This window comes from Erpetoichthys calabaricus, chromosome 1 (genome assembly GCF_900747795.2).
Source record: "Erpetoichthys calabaricus chromosome 1, fErpCal1.3, whole genome shotgun sequence".
Taxonomy (NCBI): Eukaryota; Metazoa; Chordata; class Cladistia; order Polypteriformes; family Polypteridae; genus Erpetoichthys; species Erpetoichthys calabaricus.
Window position 1 is genome coordinate 344,001,195 of NC_041394.2, and position 17,135 is coordinate 344,018,329.

General features: G+C 39.4%; 2 protein-coding genes across 2 annotated transcripts; both read left to right on the forward strand.

The window, feature by feature from the left end:
• The first annotated feature begins 9,898 nt into the window (after positions 1-9,898).
• On the forward strand, positions 9,899-11,972 carry LOC114669409 (gastrula zinc finger protein XlCGF17.1-like). Its single transcript, XM_051927133.1, has 2 exons — positions 9,899-10,440; positions 10,777-11,972. The coding sequence occupies exons 1-2, from the start codon at positions 9,999-10,001 to the stop codon at positions 11,394-11,396; spliced, it is 1,062 nt and encodes a 353-aa protein (XP_051783093.1). The 5' UTR covers positions 9,899-9,998; the 3' UTR covers positions 11,397-11,972.
• A 1,616-nt stretch (positions 11,973-13,588) lies between these two features.
• LOC114669497 (piggyBac transposable element-derived protein 4-like) lies at positions 13,589-15,882 on the forward strand. Its single transcript, XM_028825743.2, has 2 exons — positions 13,589-14,013; positions 15,183-15,882. Exons 1-2 carry the CDS (start codon positions 13,589-13,591, stop codon positions 15,880-15,882), a joined length of 1,125 nt encoding a protein of 374 aa, XP_028681576.2.
• The last annotated feature ends 1,253 nt before the right edge of the window (positions 15,883-17,135 follow it).

Here is a 17,135-nt window from a genome sequence, read left to right on the forward strand (position 1 = left end):
GTAGGTAACCACCCATACAATCAGATTGTGATTCAGACTACGAATGCCATGAATATATATATAAATATAATATATATATATATATATATATATATATATATATATATATATATATATATATATATATATATATATATATATATATATATATATACACAGTATATGTGTGATAAAGTTAGATTAAAAATCGGCAGCAAGCAGTTCAGGCAACTTAATGAGAGTGTTCTGCTCCATACAAGTGTTCCTAGTTATTTATACAGGTGATCTGTTAATGCGATCTTCATGCAAAGTCATCTTGTATCTTTGTGTTTCAGCAAATCTTCTTCTAGTGACGTCACACATTCACAGTTATTTTACTGGTCGCAAAATGCAACTTAATGTGGGAGATTACAGCCTTTAAGATGCATGTCAGAAATCAACCCTGTACTGGGAGCCAGCTTGCTGCATGCAGATTAGGTCAGTCAGAGTGTAAGTGTGTGTGTTTACAGTGCGTTAGTGTGTGCTTGAGGATAGACTGTGCTCTGTCCAGAGTTGGGTCTGATCCTATAATTTATTTTATGGGAAAGACTCAACCACACACACACGCACGCATGCATGCACACACACACACACGCACACACACACACACACACACACACACTGTATTGTGCACAACTTGTTTCAGAAATCATGTTCGTAATATATGCATTATAACTTGGCTAGAGCCCTTTAATCTTCCACCCTGCATAAATAAGTATCATGGCTGCAAGAACGCATTCTGGTAGTATCAAGCTTGGATTAAGACATCAACTAACCCTTGATAGAACACCACACCATCACAGGGCACAAACACCCAAAAGACATCACCTATGAAGTTTCTGGTCAAAATTATACCACAGGTTAGGAACAGCAATGGACAGATCACCGTTTGTACTTATGAATTTGTTAAATTGTAAATGTTGTATATAAGGAGGCAATCATTTTAAATGTTGAGTTAAGTCGGATGTGTACACAATATGTAGATTGCAGAAATTGTTGCTGCCATCTTTGCAATTTGTATTTTTTTAATTGTTTAGTACAAGGTTTTAAAAACTTGTGTCCATCCTAAATGGTTGAAGAAACTACAAATAATATCTCTTTTTATATATTGGATGGTATTTTATGTCCATCATTTTGTGTCTGAATTTATATATACTTTTTAATTGTATATTATATCTTAGTCTAAAGTTGTTCTTAAGATGCACAGTTATATATACAAAATATATATTTTTAAATAAGAAATACTCTGTTTCATTTTCTGTACTTCTCTGTTATTCTCTAATGGAGATGCTGCAGTTCGTATTGCTTGATTGCTGATATAAGAATACTAAATGATAATACAGAACATTGTTTAATGCTCTGTCACATTCAAAGTTTTATTTTTTTACCTAATATCAGAATGAGTTAATTATTTCAGGTATTGTTCATTATTTGATTTTACAGAAACTTGAGGCCCGGCATTTAGGTTATTGGTGGATAAATTATTGCAATAAAACTGACATACTATATGTGCATAATGCTCTTCATTCAATATAAAATAGATTTTTCTCTATTTTATGGATATTCAGCATTTCTTATTCCATTTTATAAAGGCTATACAAATTAGATCTTTAAGTCTGTTCATTCTAGATCTTTACCAAAAGGGAAATTTTGTCCTGGTGTCTACTAACCTCATGTGTATGTATGTGTAAATATTGTTGCTGGGTACGAATAGTTGGGATGCCAACTGGGTCTTCTCATTTAGTAACAGTCTCAGATAAACAAAGGTTCACAAATTGTAAAAGAAATGCTCACCAATCTAATGCTATCAAGACTACCTCTGCGTAGCGTGTAGCTTTTCAAGAAACAATCGGGAGGTGTATCTTGCAAAGCTCTCTTGGATTGAATGCGAACTTCTCCCTGGGCAGCCAGTCTTATTATCACAATGGACTTTGGAAGGGACAGGGTTAAGTGCCCTTAATACACAGCTTCTTAGAGCTGCCGGAAGAGAAGGAGAAAAGAAGGTCAATGACAGCACCCCCTTCCATTGCAGCAGATTAACAAGTATCTTATCCAAGCCTATGAGAAGGTTCTCACACATGCACGCATGACATGACTCCTGCTTTAGTTTGCCCCTAAGGGAACGAGCAGATCTGGCCATGAAGTTGTGGACCCAGGAGAGGGCTGGAGCGTTGTTCTGGGAGGTACCCTTTGGTGGAGTATCATGAGTTTGTAAGGCAGTAACCAGCGTGTGACACGGGCTTGTCTCCTGTAAAGTAAATTCTGCCTCGGAGGTAATATTACTGGCTGACAGCCCATTTGATGGCAAGTGCCTCCTGCTCCATTGCTGCATATCTTATCTCCCACTCCAGCAGTTTCTGGCTCAGATATAGGATGAGGGGTTTGATCCCATCAATAACCTGGCTTAACACAGTGCCAAAGCTGGTGTTTCAGGTGTTGATTTGGAGGAGAAATGGAATAGAAAAGTCAAGGGTAAGTCATGGAATAGAAAAGTCAAGGGTAAGTCATACTGGATTTAAAGTTAGAGTTGTTTAAACTCACAAAATGTAATTTCTGCCAAGGGATTCCATGTTACCATATTTCATGTCTTCTTTGTCAATGCTGTGAGTGGTGCAGTCCTTTCCAAGAACCAGGGAACAAACTGTCTGTAATATCCCACAAGTGCGAGAAAAGCTTGTGCCTGCCTCTTGGTTCGCGCCCAGGGTTAGTCACATATGGTGGTAATTTAGCTGTAAAAAAAAGTCCACTGTGGTCTGACACATCCCCAGCCCACCATGTAGCCCAGGTATTTAGTCTCAGTCAACCCGAAATGGCAGGGCCAGGCCGAAATGGCAGGGCCGGATTTTCCTATAGGCTAACTAGGATTCAGCCTAGGGCCTCAAGATCAAGAGGGGCCTACATTCAAATTGTTAGCAAAATTAAAATTACACTACTCTAAAAACAGTGAACACTAAAACACTGAACCAAAAATAAGGAGAAATTCTACGCATATGACTAATAAACAAACATAAAAATGTATTGGTTAATCACAGTAATGATGTATTTTATTATCTCTCATGTAATTTACAAACTTAAAAATGTGAAAGGGCCTCATAAGTGGAATAGCCTAGGGCCTCTTTTCATATAAATCCGGCCCTGCTTGTGAGGGTAAATCCAGAGGCCAGCATCATGGATGCATTGGAGGACATATGAAACATGGAGTTAGATGTTCTTCCCAGGATTCTGGAATAGATGACCACATCATCCAGATAGGCAGTATTATAGGTGTTATGGGGCTGGAGCAGTCTGTCCACCAGACATGGGAGGTCGTGGGGGCTATGTGTAGCCCAAAGGGTAGAACAAGGTATTACCAGTGGCCACTAGAGGTGCTGAGAACTGTTCTCTTTTGCCACATCTGTCACAGGAATTTGCCAATAGTCTTTTGTTATGTTGAGGGTGGATAGATGCTCAGCATGGGATAGACATTGAACCAAGAGACCTGGCTAAGCCAGCAGAACTCATTAGAAAGTGCCAACTTCTGTCCGGTTCAGGGACCAATACAATGGGACTACACCAGGGACTCTAACTGTGTTCAATAACTTCAAGGTCCAGCATTCTCTGTATTTTTAGTTCTACTTCTGCCTTCATTGCTTCCAGGTTGCAGTAGGGTCATTCACGAATCACTACCCCAGGTTCGTTCACAATCTCGTGGATGATCAAGTCAGTGCGGTCTGGCTTTGTATCTGCAATCCCAGGGAAGGTGGATATAACACTCCCAAGTTCCTCATTCTGTTGGGGTTTGAGGGGATCCCTGGTGTTTACTCATGTACCATCCATTACGAGTGATAATGCGGTAGCAACCATGATGTCACTAGGCACTGTAGAAGCATTCCTTTGGATGCTGATTAGGTTGATACCAAGGTTATTATAGTTAAAGAAAACTAAAATCAAAATGGAAACTATTAATGAAAAAACATTTTCAAAAACTGAAATAAAATAATTAACAAAACCAAAATGAAAAGCTAAAACTAAACTATTAAAGTAGCTGAAAAGACTGACTGAAATAAAATAATGATTTACTAAAAATATTGTTAGCTTTTGCCACAACCAGACTTATGCCAGGGCTAACCTCGGCTGCAAATTAATCAAAATATATTAATAAGAATTTCATATTTGGTTTTTGAATAAATGTTCCTGCTGCTAGTTTTTAAACCTTGTAACTTTTACAACTGAAACAGAAAGTCATCCACCAGGAGCCACCCATATCTGTTCATCTAGTGAACAGCAGCTGGTGATGGAGGGAGGGTGTTGACACATCCATCATGTGCAGTGACAGAGCAAGCTGAATACGAGTGTGTAAAGCATGTGAAGAAGAAAGTGATTTACTGTGTGATAACAGTGACAGTTCTTCAGGAGCTGATAGTGACAGCATGATAAATTCTGGTCTAAGTGTTACTGAAGCATACCAAGGTGATGATTTTGTGTTGAATGTGCTCATCAGCTTTAAAAGCTGCCATTCAGTGGAACTCTGGGGCTCAAGAGAATAGTATTAGATACAGATAATCCCTTACAGAACTTCAATCTGTTCATAAATAATGGCAGGTTAGCTAAAATTCTGACTGAGCCCAAGATTCAGTATGCACACAGTAACTTATACAGTAGGACACTAAGCCAAATTCCAGGCTACATATGAGTCTGATGTCAATTATGATGAACTGCCTCATTTATTTGTTCTTCTTGTATTTAAAGATGTAATTGAAATGTGTGAAGTCAGAATGTGCTGTTCAACAAAACCTTTATTGTATGGACAGAAAAATCATGAGTAAGTAAAATTTCAGTTTATTTCTCAGGTATCTGTGTTTTGTTGACAATGATTCACCTGCCACTTTACACAGGGGAAATCCTTTTTGAAAATAAAATGGCACTGATCAAGAGACTGACAAGGTCAACATACAAGATCAGCATATTGTTGCTGACCAGTCACTTTGTTTTAAAAAGGTAATTTAACAATGAAGCGATACAAACCTTGTAAAATTCCTGAGTTGGCAATGTCTCTACTGAACTACAGGTGGGTAGGTGAGGAGAGTTTGCCAACTGGTGAAAAACTAAAGCTACTAATGTATTTTTGTAATGTGATTTTTTTTTTTAGTTTTACATTCACAGCTCAAAATATCTGATATTATGAAAATGATCTGATGGCAGAATTATGTGTTAAAATATTCGTCCCACATCATTCAATCTCTCTCTCTCTCACTCTCGCTCTCTCTCTCTCTCAAAATACAGAGTTGAAATTTCATGATCTTTTTGTTTTTAACATCCATCATGTCATACATATTGCATATATATAGTATTGTTGCAATAGGTTGCCACCCTGTTCCGGGATTCCTCCTGCATTGCATCCAAAGCTGCTGGTACAAGCCTCGGGTTTCCTGTGATCCTGCTTTGGAGTGGGTATAAAACATGTATATATTGCTCCTAATCTGAGGTGCTGTTTCTGTCATTTTGTGGCTGCCTATACTCTTATTACCTGCTCTTACTCTGATCATTAAAGGTTTACTGTTCTTATACATGGGCTTTTCAAGTCTCACTACCCCTAACCTTGACACTACATGCTTGTTTTTCTTTTGTTTCCCTCAATACAGCTAGGTGGGGTCAGCACACTGATTCAATCCTAACAGCCTGTTCTTCCTAATCCCTCATGATTTTCATGATCACACCTATCAGAACACAGAATTTATTTTCTGATTTTTGACATCTCTTCAGGTGGAAAAATTCTGCCTAGAAATACATTTGGTCCCAGTCCCTTCAGTTGGTCTGGATCACCTTTCCTAACATCTGTTTGAGTGCATGGTTAAAACGCTAAACCAGGCCATTTATCTGAGGGTGATAGATAGACATCTTAAGGTCCGGAGCTTTTAGCCAACTCTCTGAAGGTATGCTGTGTTAAAGGGGTCCTCTGCTCCATTAGGAGCTCCTCGGGGATGCCACCTCATGACAAAACCCCTACGATACTTATGTCCTTCATATATATATATAGAGTGAATTTTTTGAAACCCTGACAATCCCCAACTGCGCTGTACACCAAAACTCTGTTAATGGAGGCAGGGATTTGTTGTCTGCCGCCGATGCAATTGAAAGTTACTGCTGCTTGCTGTGTTTGTGTGTACTGAAGGGACAGCTGCCATTTGGATAAATGCTTTGAGAATGTTCCTCTCTTGACAACAATAAAGCTATTTTTCAGAGACCTGGGCTCACCTCCTTCTCTCTTGTGCAAGTCTTTGACCGACACACACACACACACACATATATATAAGTGATATCCATTTCTTGTATATTGACCCTGCTAGGATCTAATTCAGGTAAAATCATTTGCCCTCACTTCATCCAACTCAGATCCAAGCCAGGATCCTTACCCTTCTAACAGCCTTTCTCTTCCCTTTCTCTGCTCATTAAGGTTTTGTTGAACTTCTTAATTCTCTTCTTCTCTATTTACAGATAGCCAGGAAGTCACTACCTCCAGATGTCTAATATGGAGAATATAGATCACCAGGGACCTCAATATGTGAATTACAAATGTGAAGAGGGCATCTCGGAAGAAGTGTGTAATGGCTGGGAGGAGACCAATCCCACTCTGCACTGGGGCCTCCTTTTGATGAATGGCATAGAAGTTGATGAAGAACACTGTAAATGGAGGTCTGGACATCTTGAACAGGAGAGTGCCTGTATGAACAAGGAGGAGGATTGTGATAGTGGACCTATGGACCTTACAGTAGACCCTGCACTAATGTATTACTTCAGTGATGCACAGAAAATCAAAACTGAAAACAGTGTGAAGGTAGAAGACCTCAGGTGCGAGTATGACTTTCAGTGTTTCTCTCCAGAGGAAAAGGATCCTGGATTAGGACTCACTCAGAGTGGATACTGCTCCCTACAGCATCATTATGTCCATGTGAAGCTAGAGGAAGAGGGGAAGGGGACTGACAAAGCATCAGGTTCAAATCGTTCGGGAGAAGGTAGGTCATAAAATACAATATTTAACCTGTGGTTTGGGCTGATGGGATTGACTCAATGAGCATGGCCTTATGTTTTTCATTGAGCTCAGAACTGCAGGTTTGATTTGGTCTGTGTATTTTATGCCAATACATTACACCATTCATTTCAATTTCTGTATTGAAAAACTCATTTATGGCAGCAGAATTCATCACTTTTATGTCTCTTATACACTAATATGGCTAACATTGACCAGCGTTAGGTCCCGTAAAATTTTCAGCAACAGTGCAGTCAGATGAACAGAACACAGATAATAGAAAACCTTGTTAGAGTTGTGGAACGAGCCCCGGACACAGACAGGCAGACATGTTTAAATTCACCACCACACGTTTATTAACACTAATATTTACAAGTTAAGTGCACCACAAACCCCAATCTTCCCCAAAGTCCAGGCCATACCACACTGCCTCTTCTTCGGACCGCCTCCTTCTCTTTCTTCACTGACCTTGTCTGTCTTCCACCTGACTCCAGCCCTTGACTGAATGGAGGCGGCCCCTTTTATCTGCACCCGGATGTGCTCCAGGTGTGTTCCGGCAATCTCCCACAAACATGCCCCAGTGTGGCGGAAGTGCCGGCTGTGTACCCGGAAGCACTCCAGGTGTCCCCACTCGTCTTCCCCCCAGCACTTCCTGGTGTGGCGGAAGTGCTGGGGTCCAGGGTTCTCCAGGCATGGGGGCGCCCCCGGCGGTGACCACGGGCCCCTACAAGGTTGAGCTTCCCAGCTCTGTACCCGTGGCCCCCAAAGGAACCAGGGCGGTTGCCCCCTCGTGGTCTGGAGGAGGCATGAGCCTTCCTCCTGTCTTCCTGGGCATCCCGGCTGGGTGCCACCCCCAGCCGCGTGCCACAGAGCAAATTGGTGATCAGAACTGGGTAACAGGGTAATGAGTACCACAATTTTCTTGAAACTCAGCCCACTCATTCTTTAAAAAAATTTGTTCAGTTTTTGTTGAGATTTCTTGAAGAGATCGTGTCATAGAAAGTTTAAAATTTCAAAATTTTTCCATTGAAAAGAATCATCCAATCTGTAAACTCATCTGTTTAAATCGGAGAAACATTCTGTGTATCTTCAACAACAAATTAGCTTACTGTTTCAATTTTTCTGTGACCACAGTTACACCAACAGTTACACCAACTCGGACATATTCTTTGTTAATTAGTATTGCCTAATGTTATTTTTATATTTTTTCTTTTTACTTTCTTTATCTTGAAAAGCACTTTGAGCTACATCATTTGTATGAAAATGTGCTATAGAAATAGATGTTGTTGTTATTGTTGTATATTTTCCTTTATTAAAGTGGTAATTCCACATTAAATGTATTTAAACATCCATCCATCCATTATCCAACCTGCTACATCCTAACTGCAGGGTCACAGGGGTCTGCTGGAGCCAATCCCAGCCAACACAGGGCACAAGGCAGGCACACACACACACCAAGCACACACTAGGGACAATTTAGGACCGCCAATGCACCTAACCTTCATGTCTTTGGTAATGTATTTAAACATTCAAAGCAAAACGATGAAATTAAGCAATGTTAATAGGAATGTTTTTGGCATGTAAATTGTGGTGAGGCCATGGCAGAATTTTCCTTTGTGCATGCAGATTTCTCTTTTTCATGTGAACTCACTGGTCATTTCTGCCTGTGACTGGCTAGATGTGTGAGCACACACGTCATTTGTATCACACAGAATCATTCTGACAATGGGAGGCTGGTTCTTGGTATCAATCAGTTGACATCAGCAGATTATGATGCCTTATGACATCCTCATTTTCTGACAAAACAATACACTTAAACATCAAGTAAAGTAAAATCCATGCAACCACCTGCTGTGAGGAAAATCTATTGGATATGAACTGCCTCAATGGAGAGAAAACACCTCAAGCATAGAATCAAGCTTTTGAGGTGAACAATGAGTAGTCACAAAAACCTGAAAAGAACACAAAGGCTACACACCCCACATGACTCTCCAGTAGCAGTGCTAATCACCGTGTGGCCAGGGGTTTAGTGGACAGCATGAGGACAGTAAATAATTAAGATAGATAGATAGATAGATAGATAGATAGATAGATAGATAGATAGATAGATAGATAGATAGATAGATAGATAGATAGATAGATAGATAGATAGATAGATAGATAGATAGATCCTATCTATCTATCTATCTATCTATCTATCTATCTATCTATCTATCTATCTATCTATCTATCTATCTATCTATCTATCTATCTATCTATCTATCTATCTATCTATCTATCTATCTATCTATCTATCTATCTATCTATCTATCTATCTATCTATCTATCTGTTCTTTCTGCACCTGGACTCGGCTGAGGTGAGGTTTGCTCTAACTATTTTACTAATAAGCTTGTCTTGGTCACTTAATTTATTACTAATTTTGCACATTATCTGCTTGTTCGGCACCAGAGTGTCCCTTAATACAGAAACACCACCAATTGTATCACTAACTGCTGTGTCTGTGATCCTATGGATCTTCCTTTCTCTCCTCCTTGACTGCATGAATGGTTCCCATTCTATGAGACATTATAACACACAAAGTGAAATTCACACAATGGGAGACTCTTCACATTCGACTTTGTTCTTCTTCCTGTCTGTGTTTTTCACATAACAGATGCATCATCAAGTTAGTTAAATATATTAATGGAAGGTGTCTAACAACTAAAACAATTTCTTTCCATCTTAAATATTACTCCTCTATGACACCATGTTTTCAATATTATTTTATTTTGCACTTAAGATTGTAATGAAAACAGAATCTATAAAATGACAGTTAATTTTGACAGTGTGCATATCCTGGAAGATCTCTTTCAATGCTTCCCAAAAGATCACCTTTATTTCCATAGTTATTATTTTGCAGATTTACAAGGCAATGGCAGCTTCTTCTTATCCTTATTGGCTCAGACCTCACTTCCATGCAGATCCCAGCAGAAAATGAACAATGGAAATATGACGAACGTGACATCTGGATTAGAGAGTGTGACACCAGCCTCTTTACAGGATGATCCTCTGCTGACTATGAAACCAATCACCAGTAAATCTCAGATGCACTTTTCAAACTCTGCCACTGTCCCACCCAAGAAAAGTTTAAAAAGCACATTTAAATCCAGAGGTGGTAATCTAAGTCAAACACAACCAAAAGTGTATCAGTGTTCTGAATGTGGCAAACAATTCCCAGGAATGGGCACTCTTCAGATCCATACAAGATTTCACACTTTAGAGAAGCAATATTGCTGTTCAGAATGTGGAAAAGTATTTGCCTCCAATAGCCACCTTGAGATTCACAGAAGAGTTCACACAGAATTTAATCCATGTTGTTGTTCTGACTGTGGAAAGCTATATTCACAAAAGGGTTCTCTTCCGATCCACACAATTGGTCATTCTGGAGAGAAGCCACATTGCTTTTCAGAATATGGAAAAGTACTTGCCTCCAGTAGCCACCTTGAGGTTGACAGAAGATTTCACACAGAATTGAATCCATGTTGTTGTTCTGACTGTGGAAAGCTATATTCACAAAAGGGTGCTCTTCCTATCCACAAAAAAGGTCATTCTGCAGAGAAGCCATATTGCTGTTCAGAATATGGAAAAGTACTTGCCTCCAGTAGCCACCTTGAGGTTGGCAGAAGAGTTCACACAAAAGAGAAGCCATGTTGTTGTTCTGACTGTGGAAAGCTATATTCACAAAAGGGTGCCACTCCGATCTACACAATAGGTCATTCTGCAGAGAAGCCATATTGCTGTTCAGAATATGGAAAAGTACTTGCCTCCAGTAGCCACCTTGAGGTTGACAGAAGAGTTCACACTAAAAAGAAGCCATGTTGTTGTTCTGACTGTGGAAAACTATATTCACAAAAGGGTGCCCCTCCGATCCACACAATCGGGCATTCTGGAGAGAAGCCATATTGCTGTTCAGAATATGGAAAAGTACTTGCCTCCAGTAGCCACCTTGAGGTTGACAGAAGAGTTCACACTAAAAAGAAGCTATGTTGTTGTTCTGACTGTGGAAAGCTATATTCACAAAAGGGTGCTCTTCCGGTCCACACAAAAGGTCATTCTGCAGAGAAGCCATATTGCTGTTCAGAATATGGAAAATTTACCTGGTTTAATCACAAAAGAATTCACAATGTAGAGAAACCATATTGCTGTTCAGAATGTGGAAGAAGATTTACCCAGTTAAACAGTCTTGAGACCCACAAAAGAATTCACACTGTAGAGAAGCCATATATTTGTCCTGAATGTAACAAACGATTCATCAGTGCCACAAATCTTCGCATCCACAGAAAAATTCACACGAAAGAGACGCTATATTATTCTTCTGGACATAGAAAATGACTCACCCTTCATTACAACAGAAGAACTCACATGGGACTGATAAACTACTAATAAACTGTTGACAAAGAGTACATCTGTAAAAATAACAGGATCTTCTGGAGTTAATTAAAAGCATGCAATAAAATCCAATCTCCTAATTTTCTGTAAGCTTTTCTAAGACTGTTTATATCCAGACTTTGCTATGTATTTTATTTTCTATTATACTTTCTTCTATTTGGTTCTGTTATACATTAAGAAATGCCATGTTGCTTTTACATTTTCTATACTTTGCTTTAATCTAGAATGATTGAAATAATAAGTGGTACCAAGCATGGTGAAGATTGTTACTTTCTCATGCGCAGGGGTCATTAAGGCTTCAATAATTAGAACACCTTTGTTAAAAGTAAGACATTGTTTGGTTGGTAAGTGGCACATAACCAAAAGAGTTTCTGTGTGATGCTGTTTGTTAGTGCTGGTGATAGTGAATCCCTATATAGAGAATCTTATGCAGAATATTGTGGAGTGGCTTTTATCTGGACAGGATTGCGATGTGTGTGCGTTTTTGTGTGTTAGAAAAGGATGTTCAGTCTTCAACGGTAGGAGTAGATGAACTTAAAAAATGTACTTGGTAAGTCTCACAAACGTCACAATAATGCAACACCTTTTTTAATTTTGCTCAAATGAACTGTGATGAACTATAAAGGACAATTTGCAATGGAAAATTACCTAATAACAATAACTTTTATGTCTATGGCACACTCTCATGCACATAATGTAAATCAATGTGCTTTACACAATGTCAAAGAAATAGTTACATACAAAGTAAAAGAAATTGAAATTAAACAAGAATAATAATGAATTAATAGTTTCCAAAAATAATGCACACTAACATAAGATAGATATATAATTAAGAGAAGTTTAGCCCTTAATTACAAATCTGATGATAAGGTCAGTTGGATAGGGTAGACAAAAAAAATCCTTATTTTTTTTTATGTTGTGGGTAAAATTGACCCATTTTAAAGTTAAACAGTTCTAAAAAAAAACAAAGTATTTTTTCAGTAAGAAACTTCTTCTGCTTGGCTTAATAAGTGTAATCTATATACAGTATATAAAAGCCAAATACAACTGACTCACTCATCACAAAATTTCTCGAACCATGAGGACCTGGGTATTGAAATTTGGAAAGTAGGTTACCATTGGCCCATAGGTGCTCGCTAAGAAACAGTTTTAATAATTCCGTGGTCAAAGCACGTTCTGTCTGTATGTCTGTCCGCTTTTCACAAGAGAATTACTTAACGTATTTACATCTGGTTGTTTTCTATAATTTCCTTGAACTTTCCGGTTGATTTTGTGACATCTCTCATTGCGCTAAGTACCATAGTTCGCTTGCGGTACCGATGTATTTATGCAAATCCAAGAGAGTGGCTGTGGGCCGACAGCAGGGGGGCGGGGCCTTCCTCATTCACTTGCCAGCCTCTGTTCGAGTTGGCCTATGTCTCACCATGTGTTGGAGTGCACCTTGCCTCCACTTAGTTAGCGATGCCTGTTTGTTCAGCTGACATTATCATCTACAGATTGTTAAGGAGTAATATTTGATGTTTTTGAGAGACAGATCAGAGTTCCATCTGTTTTAGAGGGTAGCTGCTGATTGCCAGAGATATCACGGCCATGTGCTTTTCTCCCCATGCGGGGAACGCTCTCGTGTCAGAGCTTAACACAATCAAATACAGTGCCAACGTCTATTGATTTTTAAAGTTTGTCCTGTTTCATTACTATGTGGATGCAGCCACGGTGTACAGCTAGTCAACATATAAAATGAAAATGGTTCATTTCACATATTTGCAAACCCCCCTGCATGTTTATATTACATAGATTATGTTCAGGTCAATTTGACCCGACAGTCAAAGTGGAGGTTAAAGGGGTCAGAAGTGTCAAATACTATTGGTTTCTTTGCAACTGTGAGACATATTTCACCCCAATCACACACACACCCTCTCTCTATTCTATTGACCTCATCTATAAAGTGCGAGAATGCAGGTGTTGTTATGACTTTTGACAGGAACTTTTTCTGTTCCCATGGGCAAACTCCATGCATATTAAGTGAACACTCAGCAGGGGAGGAACAAAACATATTAAGATTCTCTGCAAGGGAGTCCTACCAACATCACACTCTGAAGCTACATATGATATCCTCTTTGTCAGAGCTTTACAAAATGAGCAGCAGAAGTAAACAGGTGACAGCCCTGGAGGCTCTGGGACTCATCTTTGATCATGACAGTAAAATAGAGGAGGATGTATCTGAAGATGAAGACCATCTTGAGGTCAATTCTGAGTCTAATGATTCTGATTATGAACCATATGAGGAAACTGCTAATAATATTCCTCCAAGCAAGACATTCACATCAAAAAATGGCGAAATACAGTGGTCTTCATCCCCAAATATACGTCAGGCAAAACTATCTGCAGAAAACATAATAGAGACAGTGCCAGGGCCTACTAGGATGGCAATGACTTGTGTGACAGACATCAAGTCAGCTTTTCAGCTGGTCATGCCCAACTTGATACAGAAAATCATAATCGAAATGACTAATCTGGAAGGAAGTCATGTTTTGCGGGAGAAGTGGAAGGAGCACTCAGTTCATTCAGCTTAAAACTTTCACATCCCAACCCACCGCTATTACTTCTGGTGTGCCCCAGGGCTGTGTCCTGGGGCCTCTTCTTTTTATTATTTACCTTCTTCCCCTTGGCAATATCTATCGTACAGTAAATTTAACATTAATTTTCATTGTTATGCTGATGACACCCAGCTCTACCTTGCTACTACACCTCTTCTTTTCCACCATCTTCGCTTATTGACTGCATTGCTGAAATTAAATCCTGGTTTTCTTCAAATTATCTTAAATTAAACAAAAACTGAGGTTCTCCTCATTAGTACAAAATCATCATTATCCAAAGCCGATAATCTTTCACTTGCAATTGATAACTCTTTTGTTTCCCCTTCACCTCAGGTCAAGAGTCTGTGTGTCATCCTTGACAGTACTCTATCTTTCCATTCTCACATTAATAACATCAGCCGGTCTGCTTACTTCCACCTACGTAATATTAATCGCATCCGCCCCTCCATCACTCCCCATACCACAGCCATTCTTGTTCACAGTCTTGTTACTTCTTGTGTGGACTATTGCAGTTCACTCCTCTTTGGTCTCTGTAGTAATTCTCTCCATAAGCTTCAGCTAGTCCAGAATTCTGCTGCTCGCATCATTACTCGAACCCTGTCTATTCACCATATTACTCCGGTCTTGCAGCAGCTTCATTGGCTCCCAATTAAGTTTCGAATTGATTTTAAAATTCTGCTGTTAACATTTAAGGCCATTCATAACCTCGCCCCTCCATATCTGTTCAACCTTCTGCATGTTGCCATTCCATCCCGTAACCTTATATCCTCTTCCTCCATCCATCTGACCGTCCCTCTCTCCCATCTACCACCATGAGGAGCGGAGCATTCAGCCGTTCTGCTCCCAATCTCTGGAACTCACTATACCTGTTGAGCTTAGAAATATCAAATCATTTTCAACCTTCAAATGTAAACTTAAAACCCATCTGTTTAAAATTTTTGATTAAAAAAAAATTTTAAATTTAAATTTTTTTAACTTTTATATTTTCTTTATTTTCTGATGTTTTAAGTTTTGTTTATAATGTGTTTTTTATTTATTGTTTGTTCAGTGTCCTTGAGTGCTTAGAAAGGTGCCTTGTATAAATAAAATGTATTAATAATAATAATTATAATAATAATAATAATATTATTAAAATGCATTTATGTGCATATTTGGGGGTCCTCATCCTGCCTGGTGTCTATAAGTCAAAGGATGAATCAATAGCCAGTCTGTGGGACATAGAGACAGGTAGGGCTATATTTCATGCCAAAATGTCTCTGGAGACTTTTCATATTTTCTCCTTAGTAATTAGATTTGATAATCGAGAGACAAGAGCTGTCAGATGGGAGGGAGACAAGCTGGCAGCTATTAGGACAGTGTGGGACAAGTGGGTAGAGCAAATGCCACTTCTCTATAACCTAGGCCCTAATGTCACAGTGGATGAAAGGCTAGTGGCATTCAGAGGTCGCTACCCATTTAGGCAATATATGCCTTGCAAACCAGCTAAATACGACATAAAACTCTGGGCAGCATGTGATGCAAACACCAGCTATGCAATGAACATGCAGGTTTACACTGGAAAGCCGGTAGGAGGAGCCCCGGAGAAGAATCAGGGTACGAGGGTCATGTTTGATATGGCACAAGGTCTCAGAGGGCACAACATAACCTGTGACAATCTTTTCACAAGCTACAACTTGGGTCAGGAGCTTCTGAAGAGAAAGTTCAGAATGTTCAGAACTGTCCAAAAGAACAGGGCTGAACTCCCTGCTGAACTGCTGGTAACCAAGAACAGGGTCCCTCAGTCTTCCATGTTTGCCTTCACAGACACCACAGCCCTGGGGCCTCATGTATAAATGTTGCATACAAATGTTTCCACGCTCAAATCGCGATGTATAAAACCTAAACTTGGCGTAAAGCCACGCACATTTCCACGGTAACTCATACCTTGGCATACGCAATTTCTCCTCTCGGTTTTGCAGACTGGCGGCACCCAGCGTCAAAGCAGTGCTACTGTTCCTGTGTGGTCTTTCTTAGATCCACATTCCTGACGCGGCTTTATAAATCCACTGAAACTAACTGCATATTGTTTATTAGTGTAATGCATCTGATTGTAATTAACCTGCAGCAATATAATGTTCCAGGGAATAGCCATAGTATTACAAATACCATAACTGCTTTAGCGTTGTTACTCTCACTGCACTTCTTCTTTTTTCAGCTGCTCCCGTTAAGGGTTGCCACAGCAGATCATCTTTTTCCATATTACTCTCACTGCACCACTCGGAGTATTTATATCACTGTTTCTGAGTGGGGAATCACAGCAGTAGGTGATCGGAAAGAGAAATATCGGTACACAGCATGAAGCAGACGCTGACTCAGCCATGGCAAAACACTTTAGAGACTTCCCAGTAAGGACTTCGCGGTTTAGAAACAGTTTCATCCCAAGAACTCTAAACGCACTCAATCAGTCCATCAAGTGCTCCTTGTAGAACTGTTTACTTATAAGTACAATCACCTCACTGTAAACTTGCACTACAGTTATAATATTGCACAACCTGCGCCACTTTATAAAGCGCGTATTTACATACATATGATGACGATATCATTTTTAAGATGAAATGCAGCAAAATATGTTGATTATATTATACAGATCAAACTTTAACTTCATTTAAATAATCAGTATTGTTAATAATTAAACATGTGAGGACACGGTGCCGCAGCGCTAGCTAGTTCACAGATAGCTCCTGCCTTGCGCTGTATTATTGCTGGTGCTGATGCGACACTGGAAGGATAGACGGATAGAATAATTAAACATGTACTATGAAGATATTTCAATGTTCTTTAAAAGTTCTGAAAATCGGCGTTCTAAGCTTACAGATGGCTTCACGTCTATTACAGAGCTGATTGTGTGGCGATTGGGTATTTGGAGAGAGAAAAGTAAGGACAGGAATTGGGGGTAAGTACGTTTGAAAGAGACAGTACTTCTGTGATAAATTATTTCATTGAAGGTTGCACATGGCGCAGCAAGCCTCTTGCGTGAGACATGAACAATCACTGTGCCACCGTGTTCCCATGTTTAATAACATGCTTTCATTCCTATCATCATGAA

Coding starts and splice junctions, on each gene's coding strand:
- LOC114669409 (XM_051927133.1), top strand. CDS start 9,999: ATGAACAATGGAAATATGACGAACGTGACATCTGGATTAGAGAGTGTG. Junction 10,441..10,776: donor TCTTCCGATCCACACAATTG/GTCATTCTGGAG, acceptor TCTACACAATAG/GTCATTCTGCAGAGAAGCCA.
- LOC114669497 (XM_028825743.2), top strand. CDS start 13,589: ATGAGCAGCAGAAGTAAACAGGTGACAGCCCTGGAGGCTCTGGGACTC. Junction 14,014..15,182: donor AAGTGGAAGGAGCACTCAGT/TCATTCAGCTTA, acceptor TAATATTATTAA/AATGCATTTATGTGCATATT.